Source organism: Amblyraja radiata, chromosome 9, assembly GCF_010909765.2.
Source record: "Amblyraja radiata isolate CabotCenter1 chromosome 9, sAmbRad1.1.pri, whole genome shotgun sequence".
Lineage (NCBI taxonomy): Eukaryota > Metazoa > Chordata > Chondrichthyes > Rajiformes > Rajidae > Amblyraja > Amblyraja radiata.
In genome coordinates this window covers 21,929,407-21,947,207 of record NC_045964.1, presented here as the reverse complement: position 1 = coordinate 21,947,207, position 17,801 = coordinate 21,929,407, and the positions used below count along the sequence as shown (strand labels likewise).

Sequence of the window (17,801 nt, the reverse complement as noted above, 5' to 3'; positions counted from 1 at the left end):
TTTGGCAAGCACTTGCGGTAGTTCATCATAACGATTCAAGGATCTGCTGCGTGAACTTTAGATATCAATAGCAACATACATACAATGAGCCAGCATTCATCTGTACCCATATTATCAATAGGTTCTCAGCTGGAAATATGTTTGCTTGGTGACTTTCTCCACAAACCTGCAGTAACAAGCACCAGTGGAACATTTCACTGTGTTGATATGCTGTCAAGTGAGCACCTCTGACCTGTATGTGAAATGCCAACGGTAAACACACAACAGTACTGTCTGCCTCAATATGCCATGAGTCACTCCACATGCAAACTCCATAGGCTTTTCAGTTTTCCATCTTTTGCCTGAACCTGAAGCAGATTACAAATTGTGTGGAGGATGACTAATATGTTTTCAAAAACCTTTTATCAAGGCTTAGCTAGAGAAACCTCAGTGATGGGACTATAGCAAATTAGCCAATTCCTAACATACATATCCCAAATCAATGCTTTCCTGAAAAAAGCAGGCTTCTTAAAATTATTATTTTACTGAAGCATTGGTGCCATTGGAAATAGTAGTGAGTGTCCCTTTAGGACAGCACAGTGGTGCAGCAGTAGAGTTGCTGCCTTACAGCACCAGAGACCCGGATTCGATCCTGACCACAGCTGCTGTCTGTACAGAGTTGTACATTCTCCCTGTGACTGCGTGGGTTTCCTCCGAGTGCTCCAGTTTCCTCCCACACTCCAAAGACGTGCAGGTTTGTAGGTTAATTGGCTTCTGTAAATTGTAAATTGTCCCTCATGTGTAGGATAGTGCTAGTGTAGGGGATGATCGCTAGATGGTGCGGACATGGTGGGCCGAAGGGCAGTATATCAGCTCCAGCTTCCATTATTTGTATTTGTTCCTGTTATCCCCACTGTACAAAAACACCCTGGCAATATGATGTGACTTCACCTTCACTGAAACCATTTAGTACAGCTTTCACACGAAAGGTTTGTTCTTCAAAATTTTGCTCCTTGAAGGTTGGGACCTGTTGTGTGGCATCAACTCTTAATGAATCTGAACCTCTACACAATATGTTGGTGCCCCCTAGTTGAACTGTGAAACAAGTACAGCAATTTCATATAATTGGTCCTATCCCAATTTGTAAACGGTGTGTTTGATGAGAATAAATGCTTCTTGCATGTCTGACTGGACTGTCATCTCTTGCACACTTCCTGAGTTCAAATATTCAGGGTTTCATTTCTGCAGAATAGTCTTTCCAGCCCTGCTTTCCTTTCCTGTCTCCTCCCATCGATCCAAAAGAAAGGTTCTCCGGTTCCTATTTCTAGTTCATGAGGTCTTCACAGAGCTGTTTGTTTGTTGCTCCATACTCATTCCTATAGTGCCTTCAAATCAGGACCATTACTCCAAACTGCAAAACTTAGCTGCTACCCAAGGCCTGCCCAGGCTATCATTCCAATGTGTAGCAAGAAAATGCCGATTCTGGTTTACATCAAAGATAGACGCAAAGTGCTGGAGTAACTCAGCGGGTCAGGCAGCACCTCTTGAGAAAAAGAATAGGTGACGTATTGGGTTGAGACCCTTCTTCAGATTCAGTTTTCAGAAGAGAGGTCTCAACCTGAAACTTCACCTATGCTTTTTCTTCAGAAACATTGCGTGACCCACTGAATTGCTCCAGCATTCTATGTCTATCTCTGGTTCCAATACCCTGCTTGCATTTTACTCCTGAAATGACACAAAAAGCTGGAATAACGCAACAGATTTGGCAGCATCTCTGGAGAACGTGGATAGGTGATGTTTCAGGTCGGGACCTTTCTGTAGACTCTGAAGAAATCTGGGTCTGAAGAAGGGCCCTGATGCAAAAAATTCACCTATCCATGTTCTCCAGAGATGCTTCATCATTGAGTTACTCTGGCACTTTGTGTCTTTTTCTTTTAAATCAGCCTCTGCAGCTCCTTATTTCTCCATTCCCCCCTGGTTTGGTAGTTTACTGATGACCCATGCGAAAAGAGCTATGAGTGTTGAGTTGAGTTGAAACAAATATGGGCTAACCACCTCCAATGCTGAGGGGAACAAAATTACTGCTAAATATACCTCGGTTGGGATTTTAAGAGGCCACGTCAACTTCTCTGCCCTCAGTCGTGTCCACTCACTTCTCATCAGTTATGAATTGTTTGCAAAATGAGTGACTTTACAGAGAGATCCTGATGGCTGAGTATTGTGTAAAATTTCAGCCCTCACTGGTAAGTTTCTTCTCAATGAGCAATGGGTTGAATGCTCTGATCCACCATCATTATTTCCTCTTCCTCCCCACCCCTCACAGTTACAAACAAGGTGGGGTGGATGGGTCTTAAAAAAACCCTCAAATCTAGAAGAGATTGGAGGTGATGGTTTGAGGTTGGGTTTAGTTTATTGTCACGTGTACCGAGGTACAGTGAAAAGCTTTTGTTGCATGCTAACCAGTCAGCAGAAAGACAATACATGATTACAATTAAGCCACCCACAGTGTACACATGCACGCAGTAAAATGTGGATAAATGTGAGGTTATCCACTTTGGTGGCAAAAACAGGAAAGCAGACTATTATCTAAATGGTGGCCGATTAGGAAAAGGGGAGATGCAACGAGACCTGGGTGTCATGGTACACCAGTCATTGAAAGTAGGCATGCAGGTGCAGCAGGCAGTGAAGAAAGCGAATGGTATGTTAGCTTTCATAGCAAAAGGATTTGAGTGTAGGAGCAGGGAGGTTCTACTGCAGTTGTACAGGGTCTTGGAGAGACCACACCTGGAGTATTGCGTACAGTTTTGGTCTCCAAATCTGAGGAAGGACATTATTGCCATAGAGGGAGTGCAGAGAAGGTTCACCAGACTGATTCCTGGGATGTCAGGACTTTCATATAAAGAAAGACTGGATAGACTCGGCTTATACTTGCTAGAATTTAGGAGATTGAGGGGGGATCTTATAGAAACGTACAAAATTCTTAAGGGGTTGGACAGGCTAGATGCAGGAAGATTGTTCCCGATGTTGGGGAAGTCCAGGACAAGGGGTCACAGCTTAAGGATAAGGGGGAAATCCTTTAAGACCGAGATGAGAAAAACATTTTTCACACAGAGAGTGGTGAATCTCTGGAACTCTCTGCCACAGAAGGTAGTTGAGGCCAGTTCATTGGCTATATTTAAGAGGGAGTTAGATGTGGCCCTTGTGGCTAAAGGGATCAGGGGGTATGGAGTGAAGGCAGGTACGGGATACTGAGTTGGATGATCAGTCATGATCATATTGAATGGCGGTGCAGGCTCGAAGGGCCGAATGGCCTACTCCTGCACCTATTTTCTATGTATCTATGTATCTATAAAGGGCATAGCATGAATAACGTTTAGTGCAAGATAAAGCCAGTACATTCCGATCAAAGAAAGACTGAGGGTCTCCAATGAAGTAGTTCAGGACTGCTCTCTAATTGTTGGTAGGATGGTTCAGTTGCCTGATGACAGATGGGAAGAAACTGTTCCTGAACAATGTGGTCATAGATATCCAGTGACAAAGTTGGGAATCCTTCACAAGAGATGATGAAGTTTTGAGGCAGGGTAGGTTTTATTTTGGAGAGGACCGTCGCAGTGTATCTACCTGCCGTGTCCAATTCAGGATCCCACAATTGGCAATGTCTTATTGGCAAATAACTGATGCGAAACATGGAAATGATGCAAGTTTTTCACTTAAGAGTTGAGGTGTGTTGTTGAGTTCAAGATTGTAGCAGCGGTACTGAGGACCTAGCTGGCCCCCTTTGGGGTGCCTGGTGCTGACAACTCCCACAATAACATTGACTGTGCTGGTGGACAGTCGGATGCCTGGCATACGTTCCTTAGCCGAGAACCATATCACTGGAGTTGCTCCCTTCCAGAGCAATGTGGGAGTCCAATGATTCGATTCTTGCTGCTTCATCCCCACTTTAAAATTGAGGCCATTGTAATTGCAGAAAAAAACCGAAGTTGGTCCTTTACAGGGGTGGAATAGCACCAGCATCAACTGGCTCAGCAGAGGGCTAATGCCTCAGGAAACACGATTACGAATGCATTTTGCAGCTAATGTGAGCACATTTCGGACTCAACTGATGAGTGCTGTTTGGTTGCCAGGCAACTGAATGGAAGGTGAAAATTACTGCAAGACAGGAAGGTAATGGAGTGAGAATGATTACGTTGTGAGATTAGGAGGTCAGATCTCATCACAAAATTGTGGCTATTCACTTTTGCCATGCTTCAGAGTTAACGAGTTACTTAGATTGATTCCAGGATCTGGCCACAAGATATCATGGAAGGTTATGGTGGTTTCTGCAGATAAAATCAATTTATTTTTGCTTTTGACTGATTGCACATGTGACTCTTTTCAAAATTCAGCATTAACACTGTATGGTGACCATTTCCTAGCGGAGGGCCCAGATTGCCAAATGGCAGCCAAGGCTATTATGGAAGGGAGGAGAGGGCTATTTTACTATTGAATGAGAGGCTCCACCATCTGCCATCTTGTGGTTTGCATTAATTGACCATCCAGCTGGATTTGATTGAATGAGGACTTACAATGATCTATTGTATGAGAAAATTGTACAGTTCGCTGAAGGAAAACAATTTTTCCCTTTTTTTCAAATGCAAAAATGCACAGATAGATCTACTGTAGACAAGCAATGTTAGATTGTAGACATCATTTTGTATTCCAATTCTAGGGAATCTTTATCAAGTGAAAAAAATAATTAAATGAAGACTAATAATTCACTCTTGAAGTATTATTAGAAGTAATGCCCATGTAAAACCCATTGTTAAAATAATTATTTGCATAAATAGACCCAAATGCTAGAGTAACTCAGTGGATCAGGCAGCATCTCTGGAGAAAAGGAATAGGTCATATTTTGGGTCAGAACCTTTCTTCAGAAGGAGCCTGAAGAAGGGTCTCAACCCAAAACATTACCCATTCCTTCTATTCAGAGATGCTGCCTGACCCGCTGAGTTACTCCAGCATGTTGTGTCCATCTTCGGTGGAAACTAGCATCTGCAGTTCCTTCCTACACTGTTTGCATAAGTGTCAGGACCAACTCCAACAGAAATGTGTTTAACTACCTGCCCTTGATATTCAATAGCAGTACCCACACTCTCAACATCCTGGGAGTCGTCATTGATCAGTAAAACTCTAGCTACACAAATATTGTGTAGAGCCAGGATTTCCTTCAGTGAACCCTGTCCTCCACCTCCCCACCCCCTAAGCGCCATCCAACATCTACAAGGTGGAATAGATCGGGTAAATGCAGTCTCTTGTCCAGAGTAGGGGAATCGTGAACCAGAGGACATGGGTTTAAGGTGAGGGAGTAAAGATTTAATAGGAACCTGAGTATCTTTTTCAAACAAAGAGTGGTGGGTGTATGGAACAAGCTGCCATGGGAGGTAGTTGAGGCAGATACTATAGCACCGTTCAAGAAACATGTAGACAGGTCCATGGATAGGATAGGCTTCCAGGGATATGGGCCAAAGATAAACTAGTGTAGATGGGACATGTTGGTCAGTGTGGGCAAGTTGGGCCAACGGGCCTGTTTCCACACTCTATGATTCTAAGTCACAAGGCAGATGTGTGATGGAAGGTTACCTGGCTGAATGGAGCTGCAACAGCACTTGAGAATCCCAACATAATCCAGGACAAAACTTCCCACTAGACTAATTCATCAACCAATCTGGGCAATTTTCCCTTCACCACCAGCATTTTGTGGCGGCAGTGTGTATCCTCTACGAAATTCACAACTAGGCTAACTCTTCCACCAAGAAGGACAATGGTAAGAGTACATGGGAATCTGTTACATTCTGATTTGGAAATATGTTGCTATTATTTAATCATTGCTGGATCCCATTTCAGGAACCCTCTCTACCGGCATTGTGGGAATAGTTTTACCATGAACTTGTCAAGACAAGTTAGGGACAGCGTTAAATGCCATTCTCGCCAGTGACACTAACTTCATGCAACAAATAAAATGAAACAATGTGCAAGTTGGCGAAAACAATTTATTTAGCAGACAAATCAGTTACGGTGGCCGGGTCCAAGCACCTATGTCAGAGCCACCTAATGCCATTAAGGAGTATAACTGTATTGATTGATTGATTCATTCATTACAGCAACAATTAATTTCAGGTAACGTATTTAACAGCCCAAAATGTCCAAAGAGATTCAGCGGAAGCATTAATAAACAACATTTGGCAGCAAGCCAGGTAAAATGTTCGGGCAGATGGCCAAAGATGTTTTGAGAAACTTTTTAAAGGGAAAATAAGAGAGGCTGGTAGGGAGGAGGAGAAGATATGGACTTGGTTAACATCCAGGATTTAAGACTTAAATTGAAAGAACAAGGTTAAAAAATAAGAGGGTAGAGGCAGCCAGAGTTGAATGTGTGGAAGAAGAATCCACAAATGGGGATTAGCAGGGCTATGGAAGAATCGAAAAGCAAGAGCAAGCATTTTAAAGTGAAGATGTTGCTTATCTGAGAACAGTCCTGAGCTACTATCTACCTCATTGAAGACCCTCGGAGTATCTTTATTCAGACATTAATGAATATTATCGTACACTAAACATTATTCATATTCTTTCCTTTATCCTGCATCTGTACACTGTGGACGGCTCGATTGTAATCATGCATTGTCTTTCCACTGACTGGTTAGCACGCAAGAAAAGCCTTTCACTATATCTCGGTATACGTGACAATAAACTAAACTAAACTAAAAACTGATGTGGTTCACCATGCATGTGGGGGACGTGGGCACAGATTATGCAGCGAGTTAGGTCAGAGAGAGCAGCATTTTGCCTGAGAGTTTATGGAAGATGGAAAACAGGAGCGAGATGGGCAGCCAGCAGTGTCTTTGAAAAATCACATCTAGAAGCACAAAAAGCATGGAGGCGGGTTTGGTCAAAGATGGGCTGAGTCAGGTTGTTGTGGGGAAAACTAGATGAGGCTAGTCTTGATGCTGGTTTGCAGGAAAAAGCTGGAATTGAGTGGCCAGCTGCATTTGGTGTTGCAACAGTACTTTAGATACTCAACATATAATCCAGGATAACATTTCCCACTTGACTGGTAATTCATCAGCCAACTGGGCAACATTCCCTCTACCACCAGCAAACTGGCAATCATGTGCATCCTCCACTAGGCTACGCGTCAGTACTTTCCTAACCCGCAACACTTCCACCAAGAAGGACAATGGTAAGAGTACATAGTAACACCATCACCTGCAACCACCCCTCTCTCACACAACATTCTGATTTGGAAATATGGTGCTATTATTTAATCATTGCCGGATCCCGCTTCAGGAACCCTCTCTAGCGGCACTATAGGAGTAGCTTTACCATGAACTCTTCTAGAGTTAGGGACAGCATTAGATGCCAATCTTGCCAGTGACACTAACCTCATGATCCGGGCCGGGTCTAAGCACTAGGTTTTAAATGCCACCACTGCAGCAACAATGGTGCAGCAGTAGAGTTGCTGCCTTACAGCACTTGCAGCGCCGGAGACTGGTTCGATCCCGAGTACAGATGCTGTCTGTACGGAGTTTGTACGTTCTCCTCGTGACCGCGTGGGCTTTCCCCGAGATCTTCAGTTTCCTCCCACACTCCAAAGACGTAGATGTATGTAGGTTAATTGGCTTGGTATATATGTCAATTGTCCCAAGTGTGTGTAGGATAGTGTTAATGTTGCTGGTCGGCGCAAATTCGGTGGGCCGAAGGGCCAGTTTCCGCGCTCTATCTCTAAACTAAACGGTTGAACTTTGTGGTTGAATGAGAGCACAAAAAAACAATGTTACTGGAAGAGAGTCATTTCCGAGAAGCTTAATCAACTCGTTAGGTTGTTGCACTGTTTAACAGATTATTTCATTGTTATGGCCACGTTCCCCTCATTTAATGGTGCCCTGTGCTTGGGAAGCAGCCCAGATACAAAGAGAGATGCTGTCAGGTAACTGACTGGGTCAGTGTTTGACAAGATTTGCTAAAAATGTGACTTTTAGGGCAAGATTTATTGTCCTATTTTCATTTTCCTCTGTAGGCGGAGACGGCAGCCAATCGGATCTGCAAAGTTCTGGCGGTGAACCAGGAAAACGAACAGCTGATGGAGCATTACGAGAAGCTGGCCAGTGATGTATGCACAAAATGTTTCTGTGGTCACTCCACCAGAACTGTTAGAGATCAAAAAAATATGTTTGTCTCCTTGAAACGGAAATGGGGTCCTGAAAATGCAAATCCTTCCAAAAATAAATCCACAAGCAAGCAGCACACATAGAACAGAGCCCAGTGTTGAATATGACAGTGTTGAATATGAGGGCAAGACCATCACTTATATACCTGCACATAAGCCACATCAATCCGTTCCTTGCATATCCACATGCTTATCCAAAAGTCTTTACGATGCCACTGACGTATCTATTTCAACATCACCCCCGGAAGCGCTTTTTCAGAGATGCTGCCTCACAGCGCCAGAGTCCCAGGTTGGACCCTGACCTCGGATACTCTCTATGTGGAGTTCAACATTCTCCCTGTGATCGCGTGGGATTTCTCCGGGAACTCGGGTTCCTCCTCCATTCCATAGACGTTTGAGTTTGTTGGTTAATTGGCCTATACATTGCCCTTAGTGTGCAGTTGGACAACTGGCGTGAATGGGTAATTAATGGTCGCCGTGGACTAGGTGGGCCGAAGGGCCTGATTCCATGCTCCATCCTTAAACTCTGAACCCAATTTCTGCATCTGGATTACAAGCACTGTATCTGTAGGCAGCTAAGGCTTTACATGCTGACAGATTTTAATGGCCCGTTAGTGAGGCAAGTTTTCCCCCTGGCTATTTTGTTTTATTTTGCTCCCACTGTTGATAATGGGATTACTTGAACTGAGCCTCTCTGAGGAGCAGTTGTAGAGGGTTGTTGGAGAGGGGTGGCGCAGTGGTAGAATTGCTGCCTTACAGGCTTACAGCACAAAAGACCCAGGTTCGATCCTGACTACGGCCACTGTCTGTGTGAAGTTTGTACATTCTCCCTTTGACCGCATAGGTTTTCTCCGGGTTCTCCAGTTTCCTCCCACACTAAAGATGTATGGGTTTGCAGGTTAATTGGTAAAACTGGTAAATTGTCCCTAGTGTGTAGTATAGTGGTGGTGTACGGGTGTGATCGCTGGTCAGCATGGGCTTGGTGGGCCGCAGGGCCCGTTTCCGCGCTGTATCTCTAAAGTCTGTGAAGATTTGTTCCGAGTTTACTGATGCACCTGTTGTGTTGCAGCTCCTGGAGTGGATCCGACGCACCATCCCCTGGCTGGAGAATCGCTCCCCGGACAACACCATGCAGGCCATGCAGCAGAAGCTGGAAGATTTCCGAGACTACCGCCGCCTCCACAAGCCGCCCAAGGTCCAGGAGAAGTGCCAGCTGGAAATCAACTTCAACACGCTGCAGACCAAGCTACGGCTCAGCAACAGACCTGCCTTCATGCCTTCCGAAGGGAAGATGGTGTCGGTAAGTGTCGCTGGGGGAATGCCCTACTGAACCCACCTCTGAGAAAGCAGCCCCACTGTACCTGCCTCCTTAACACAAGTTCTTAAGGAATCGGAGTAGAATTAGGCCATTTGGCCCATCAAGTCTACTCCGCCATTCAATCATGGCTGATCTATCTCTCTCTCCTAACCCCATTCTTCTGCCTTCTCCCCATAAACTCTGACACCTGTACTAACAGGTACACAAACTCTTTCTGCTTATAATTCCACTAGAGTTTCTAGATCATTTGGTGTCAGTTTCTTTGCAGACATTAGTTCAGTTTATTGTCACATGTACCGAGGTACAGTGGAAAACTTTTTTTGTTGCCTGCTATCCAGTGACTGTACATGATTACAATTAAGCTGTCCATAGTGTATGGATACAGGATAAAGGGAATAATGTTTAGTGCCTTATAAAGTCCAGTAAAGTTTGAGTAAATATAGTCCGAGGTAGGTGAGTCAGTACTGCTCTCTAGTTGGTGAGAGGGCAGTTCAGTTGCCTGATAACAGCTGGGAAGAAACTGTACTTGAATCTAGAGATATGTGAGGTATGTATTTTCAAACTTCTGTACTTCTGGACATTACCAGAATGTTAAATCGTACAGCTACAACTATTTTTGTGGTGAGGGCCAGATTTACAAACCAAACCACTCCGAGGGTCATGGTGTCTAAGTATCCGGTTCCTGGATAATCCCATCCCTGGTCACCAATCCCTGCATTAGGATCTCCCGGTTGCCAAACACTTTAATTCCCCTTCCCATTCCCACACTGACCTTTCGGTCCGAGGCCTCCTTCATTGTCATAGAGTGAGGCTAAATGCAAATTGGAGAAACAGCATCTCATATTTCGCTTGGGCAATTTATGATTTCTCTAACTTCATGCCTTGCATTCCCTCTCTCTCCATCCATCCCTCACCCAAGTCGCACCAGCTTCTCATTCTCACCTAGCAAACAGCTAACAATGGCCTGTTTATTTATCATCGTTACTTATTTGCATATCTTTCATTCACTTGTTCTATATCTCTCTACATCACTGTCTATATCTCTCGTTTCCCTTTCCCCCGACTCTCAGTTTAAAGAAGGGTCTCGACCTGAAACGTCACTCATTCCTTCTCTACAGAGATGCTGCCTATCTCCAGCACTTTGTGTCTATCTCCTGCATTAGAGTAGCCTTGTTGCCTTGTGTCTGGTATTCGATGTATCCCAAGAACCACATCTTATTAGTCGGAGGCCCCCATGCTCATGGACAAGCATTGGGCTACTGTGAGGAAGGCATGTACAGTTTCATGGATGTGTAATGCTTGATTTCAGGACACAATAACTCATTTTTCACTAAAGTATGTGTGGAGGGGATTGGCGTGAACCTACTTACAAATGTATTTCTCCGAGAACCATTTATTGCAGGCAGTGTAACCAGCGAATACACCATCAGCAATGAAACACCTTGTGTCTGCTGCTGTTCATTTTACAATCCAGTTTATTTTAAGGGTATTTTGTCATCAGTGTTTGTGTCTTTCAATCAAAGCACACAATCCTGTACCTCCATTGCCTCCGTTCTCCCTGAAGACCAATTGCCGGTAATTGTGCCCAGTATGATTGTAAGGTGTACGATTTCCCTTCACAGTACATCTCAAAAGTCATTTCTTTAACTTAATGATTTGAAATGGCTGTGGGCTTCCAGTGTTTATGCTGCACAGTTTAAACTGCGATGTGGCAGAGAATGGGAGGATTCTGCACAGGCACATAAAACATGATTAAAGTTCCAGTGAAGGCAGCGCGAGGAGAAACATTATCTTTTTCCAGCGATTTGCTTTTGGGCACAACGCTGGTTTTAAGTGCTTTAGACTTTAGAGATACATTGGGGAAATAGGCCCTTCAGCTCACTGACTCCACGCCGACCAGTGGTCATCGCATACACTAAAATTATCCTACACGCTTAATTTTACCAAAGCCAATTAATCGACAAACCTGCACATCTTTGGAGTGTGGGGGAAACTGGAGCACCCGGATCAAACCCATGAAGTCACATGAAGAACGTACAAACTCCGTACAGACAGCACCTGTAGTCAGCATCGAACTCTGGTCTCTGGCACTGCGAGGCAACGGTTCTATCGTTGTGCCACTGTGCCACACAATGCTAAATTGTACTAAAGTGGCAATTTGCAACAAATCTTAATTTAGGGTTTCTTCCAAGGTGTTTACCCAGTGGGCAGCTCCGCAGTCTAAGCCAGGTGTGGCCTGGGCTCAGTCCTTGGTCAATAACTGCGCACACAGCCAGCGGAGTGCCACAATCCACCCTGTTCATCAGCTTGCTGAGGGTCAAGTGAGCGTGGGATCTCTCTGATGGTTCTTATCTCACAGGTTTGTTGAGAAAGTACACAGCTGTAAATATTGGGCACGGTCAGGGTTCACTTCAGTCGCAGGCAACACAAGCTGCTGTTGTATTCCCAGGCTTTGAGAAGACTAAATAGCGATTTGGTTGAAGTTCTCAGAGTATTAAAGGTATTGTTAAGAAGAGCTGCCTGAAGAAGGGTCCCAGCCCGAAACATCGCCCATCCTTTTTCTCCAGAGATGCTGCCTGACCCGCTGAGTTACTCCAGCACTTTGTGTGTATCAAAGGTATTGTTAAGATAGACAGACACACTTTCTGCTGTTTGTTGAGTGTGGGACCAGTGGATATGGAATATGAATTATAACCAGGGTTTTATAAGTGGTCCGAACTTGAAACATCACCTATCTTTGTTCTCCAGTGATGCTGCCTGACCCACTGAGTTACTCCAGCACTTTGTGCCTCTTAGAAGTGAAGTTGGGAAACATGTCTAAACATAGAGCCAGTGTGAACTTGGAACTCCCTCAGTGTCACAGTCATACAGCAGAGAAACAGGCCCTTCCACCCAACTCAACTGTGTTGACCAACATGCCCATTTGCCTGCGTTTGACCCAAATCCCCCTGAACATTTCCAATCCGTGTACCTGTCCAAATGTCTTTTAAATATCAAAACAAATAACTGGTTTATACCAAATGCTGGTTTATACCAAAGATAGACACAAAGTACTGGAGTAACTCAGCGGGTCAGGCTGCATCGCTGGTGAAAAGGAATAAGTAATGCTTCAGGTCAGGACTCGACTCGAAAGTCACCTCTATTTTGTCTGTATTTTAAATCTCAGATTTAAAGTAAACACTAAAGGGCCTGTCCCACGAGCATGCAACTGCATGCGGCAAGCGCTTCCAAACCGGAAGCGGGGGCTGCGCGGGGGTTGCGCGGAGGTCGAGCGATCCCCGTACAGGGCCGGTCCCACCAGCATGCGACTGCATGCGGCGAGCGCAACCAAACCGGAAGCGGGGGCCGCGAGGAGGTCGAGTGAGTGACGTGAAGTTCGAGCGAAGTCCGCGGGAAGTTCGCGCGTGACGTACGGCGTCGAGACGCTGCGTCCGGCGTCGAGACGCTGTGTATGCCCGTCGAGGCGGTGCATACGGCGTCGAGGCGGATGCGGGCCGGCAGGCCGTTGTCGCACATAATTTTTGAACACTGTCTGTTTTTCGGAGCCCCGCGCGATGTCGGGACCAGCTCCGCACAACTCCATACGGCTCCGGCGATCGAAGTGGGACCGGCCCCGCGAGGCCGTACGGCTCAAGCGACCACGTTAGGTCGCGCTTGCCGCATGCAGTCGCATACTCGTGGGACAGGCCCTTTAGTGTTGCATCCATTGTAGTTGATACAAAATAGTTGCAAACTTTTATCCCTGTACGTGGGAGTGATGGGGAACCCACAGCTTGGTGCAGGATGCTGTCCTGAGTCGGTGAATGGAGGTGGGAGAACCAGAACTAATTGTGAATGTTGGTGATTGCAGGATATCAACAATGCTTGGGGCTCATTGGAGCAAGCGGAGAAGGGTTACGAGGAGTGGCTGCTGAATGAGATCAGGAGATTGGAACGACTGGACCACCTGGCGGAGAAGTTCAGACAAAAAGCAGTGATCCACGAGGCCTGGAGCGATGGTAATTATTTCAATCTAAGAAGGCTCAAATAGGCATAACATGTGGATTAATTACATTTCATTGAAGTTGGTGTCCACATTTTTTAGTTTAGTTTAGAGATATAGTGTGGAAACAGGCCTTTCGGCCCTCTGCGTCCGCACCATCCAGTGATCAACTGTACACCAGTTCTCTCCTACACACTAGGGACAATTTACAGAAGGCAATTAACCTACAAACCTGCATGTCTTTGGAATGTGGGAGGAAACCGGAGCACCCGGAGAAAGCCCATGTGGTCATGGGGAGAATGTACAAACTCCGTACAGGCAGCACCCATTGTCAGGGTCGAACCTGGGTCTCTGGTGCCAGAAGGCAGCAGCTCTACTGCTGCACAACTATGCCACACGTAGTCTAAATGGACTCAGTCTGATGTGAAAAAAAAGACTGTGAACTTGGCCAGTTAGTAGGGTTATGATGCTGAAGCAGTTAGATTGCTGTGTTTGCTGAATTCAGCATGAAGGACATTAATGTGACGACACAGACCTTCAATTGGCATCTCATTGCAAAAACGCACTGCGTTGTGCTGGTTTTGTTGAGAGTGACTGAGCAAGGTTGCAAGTGCTCAGCACCAGTGGCCGTAATGTGCACTATGACATAATTAACTGCACAATCAAGGGATATTAATCTGTCGGGAGTTGATCGTAGCACAATCTCATAAGCACAAACAGATCATGTGCATAATTCAGCAAATGGGTCCATGTTCAATGTTAGTATCTTTTAACTAGTCTGGCATCAGGTTTTAGACTGTCACACAGTCCTGGAACAGAGAGTGTGACCTAAATCTACAATGTTAGTCATTCCTTCTTACATTCCCTCACTGAACTCTTCAACAAACTCTCAAAGAATGGGCTTGTATTCACTGGTATTTAGAAGAATGAAAGGGGATCTTATAGAAACATATAAAATTATTAAGGGATTGGACAGGCTAGATGCAGGAGAAATGTTCCCGATGTTCATGGAGTCCAGAACCAGGGGTCACAGTTTAAGAATAAGGGGTAGGCCATTTAGGACTGAGATGAGTAAAAACTTTTTCACCCAAAGAATTGTGAATCTGTGGAATTCTCTGCCACAGAAGGCAGTGGAGGTCAATTCACTGGATATTTTCAAGGGAGAGTTAGATAGAACTCTTAGAGCTAACGGAATCAAGGGTATACTGGGTAAAAGCAGGTACAAGGTACTGATTTTGGATGATCAGCCATGATCATATTGAATGGTGGTGCTGGCTCGAAGGGCTGAATGGACTACTCCCGCACCTATTTTCTATGTTTCTATGTTTCTATAACACATGACTAAGTTATTAACTGAAATAAATTAATTGGTCATATTTACATTTTGACCATTATACTCCTTATTTGCATTATTACCACCTGTTGGTTAGTGATGACTTTCAAACTGTCCAACCTTGCATCCAAGTGTTGCCAGCATTGCTTGAATGTATTGTTGTCAGGCAGAAGATTAGCTTCCCCAGAAGAGTTTGCTTTGTTTTTTGCCATTCAACCTTGTGCGAGACTGGCAGATGGAGTAATGGATTGATCAAGTCCTGTCTACAATAGTGGGTAGAGATCCAGTCATTGTACCTCAAGTTCAAGTTCAAGTGAGTTTATTGTCATGTGTCCCTGATATGACAATGAAATTCTTGCTTTGCTTCAGCACACAGAACATAGTAGGCATTTACTACAAACCAGATCAGTGTGTCCAAATACCGTAATATAAATATACACACACATGAATAAATGAAGGATATATCAACCTTGGAGGAGCTAGTCCAAAGTTCTATCAGGCCGAAGTTGTTATCAATGAAACCAGGATACGAAGATATTCAAGGTTATGTAAAAGACTTGGCAGGTTAGGTAGCAATAAAGTGTGCATTTAGAGCCAAGCCAGATATGAGGAGAGATCTATTGGGGTGACTGACTGGGTTGTAGTTTGATGAGATTTGATAGAAATCTTGCTGGAAGATTGGTGGCGCAGCGGTAGATTTGCTGCCTTTCAACGTCAGAGATCTGAGTTCGATCCTGACTGCGGCTGCTGTCTGTACAGAGTTTGTCCCTTCTTCCTTCGACCCTGTGGGTTTTCTCCTGCCAGTAGAAAACCCATGTGGTCACAGGGGGAACATACAAACTCTGTACAGACAGTGCCCATGGTCAGGATCAAATCGGGTCTCTGGCGCTGTAAGGCAGCAGCTAACCCGCTGCCCGACCAAGGCACTGGGTTATGAAGACAAATAATTCAGGGGGGGGATGAAAGGTTGATGTAGAAATGTGTAGCTCTTGGTTGAGAGAACAGGTTGAAGGACTGCTCTGCCTCCTGGTGTGTTGTAATCTAGGACCTTTTGAAGGCAGCAAACACATGTCTGACACAATCCCTGTGAGGGAGAGCTTCATGCAGACTGAGGCAATAGAATTGTACTTGCATAGTGACAGTGACAGGAAATCACTGGCTTCCCTTCTCTCTCCAAACACTGCTGCCATCTGATGTGTTTGAATCATTTACCAACACCTCCCAATAGACATCTCCTTTAGCTCAGATCTCTTTACAATACATAAGTCTGATAATAATTTGGATGTTGATGGCAAAACAGTACCCTGCACGAGTCTGATTCAGCCAGTACCAATGCACTTCATTTACTTAATTCATGCAGCTAAACTAAATTCCAAGCTGATTGTAATCTGTCTCTGTGAATAAAAGACCCTATTTTTCTCCACAATCAGGCATTTCCATTCTAATATCTCAAAAAAAGCATGGGGCAATAAGCTATTCCAAGGGCTTCCTGTACACTACACTTGCTTTGATTGCTCTGAGATATGGGAAGGGAGCTTGAACTGATGCTGTTTGACCCGCAGAGATCCTCCAGCAATTGTTATTCAGTCTCTCTTCCTTGCTCATCGGACAAACCTGGGTTCACAGTGACGGTGAAAGGCACTCAAGGTCCAATCTACTCGGTGAGGCAGCCCACCGCCGCTAGTTCCTGAATAACAGATGTGGTCCTCCAAACAGGCGATGTTGCCCCGGGACAGGGAACTAATCTGATCCCTGTGTGCAGAGTAACTCAACGGGCCAGGCAGCATCTCTGGAGGAAAAGGTCATAAGTGATAGGAGAAAAATTAGGCCATTTGGCCCATCAAGTCTACTCCGCCAATCAATCATGGCAAATCTATCTCCCTCATAACCCCATTTTCCTGCCATCTCCCCATAACCCCTGCCAGCCGTACTAATCAAAAGGATCTTCGAGGATCCACTGAATTAATCCTGCACTTTGTGTCTACCTTTGGTATAAAGCAGTATCTGCAGTTCTTTGTTTCTATGTTAAACGGGAAGGTTGCACTGTCTGACTGCTATATCTGTGGCCACTTCACTGTGCTAGGGAAGGAGGACATGTTGATGGCCAAGGATTTTGAGACGGCCACCCTGTCGGAAGTCAAGGCTATACTGAAAAAGCACGAGGCCTTTGAGAGTGACCTGGCAGCTCATCAGGACCGTGTGGAACAGATTGCTGCAATTGCCCAGGAGCTGAAGTACGTACTTCAATAAATCTCTTGTTTTTTTGGTTTTAGTTTTATAGATACAGCGCGGAAACATGCCTTTCGCCCACCGAGTCTGCGTTGATCAGCGATCACCTGTGCACTAGTTTTATCCTACACACTAGGGACAATTTACAGAAGACAATTAACATACAAACCCGCACCTCATTGGAATGTCGGAGGGAACCGGGAGAAAATGCAGACATTCACAGGGAGAACATACAAACTCCGTGCAGGCAGCACCTGTGGTCAGGATCGATCCCGGGTCTCTGGCGCTGTAAAACAGCGGTACTACCACTGCGCCACCACGCCATACCCGAGGAGAGATTTTTTTTAAGGAGAGATCGGGGAAAGAAATGGATTGAATCTGTCCAGAGGGAAGTGTTTAATGGGGAAACACCACAGAGTGTTGGCAATCTGCTTTAAAGTCAGTTTAATTGATGGCTTTTGTCAGATGTGTATCTTTGCCGATAGTATAGTTGCCGGTTGCATAAAGAATGTTGGTGGGATATGAGTACTGCAGATCCGTTGGGCTCTACATTATGTAGAGAGAGCCCTGTCTGAATATGTATTGATGGTCAACTACATGTGTTGGCCTGTGGGGCAATAGAACTTGGGAGTGCTGGTGCAGGATTCCCCGAAAGCTAATTTGCAAGTCAAAAACAATAGTAATGAAGGCAAATGCAATGTTCGCACTTATTTCTAGAGGGCTGGAATACAAAAACAGGGATGAAATGCTGAGGCTT

At 45.0% G+C, this 17,801-nt stretch overlaps 1 protein-coding gene across 5 annotated transcripts in view; it reads left to right on the top strand.

Annotated features, from left to right (window-relative positions):
* Window positions 1–17,801, top strand: part of actn1 (actinin alpha 1) — a 192,287-nt gene that overhangs the window by 138,249 nt on the left and 36,237 nt on the right. For all 5 annotated transcript variants that reach the window (XM_033026854.1, XM_033026852.1, XM_033026855.1 and 2 more), the window contains exons 9-12: window positions 8,033–8,125; window positions 9,252–9,482; window positions 13,351–13,498; window positions 16,899–17,049. In XM_033026854.1, coding sequence (XP_032882745.1) covers window positions 8,033–8,125; window positions 9,252–9,482; window positions 13,351–13,498; window positions 16,899–17,049 — 623 coding nt within the window. The remainder of the gene's footprint in view (window positions 1–8,032; window positions 8,126–9,251; window positions 9,483–13,350; window positions 13,499–16,898; window positions 17,050–17,801) is intronic.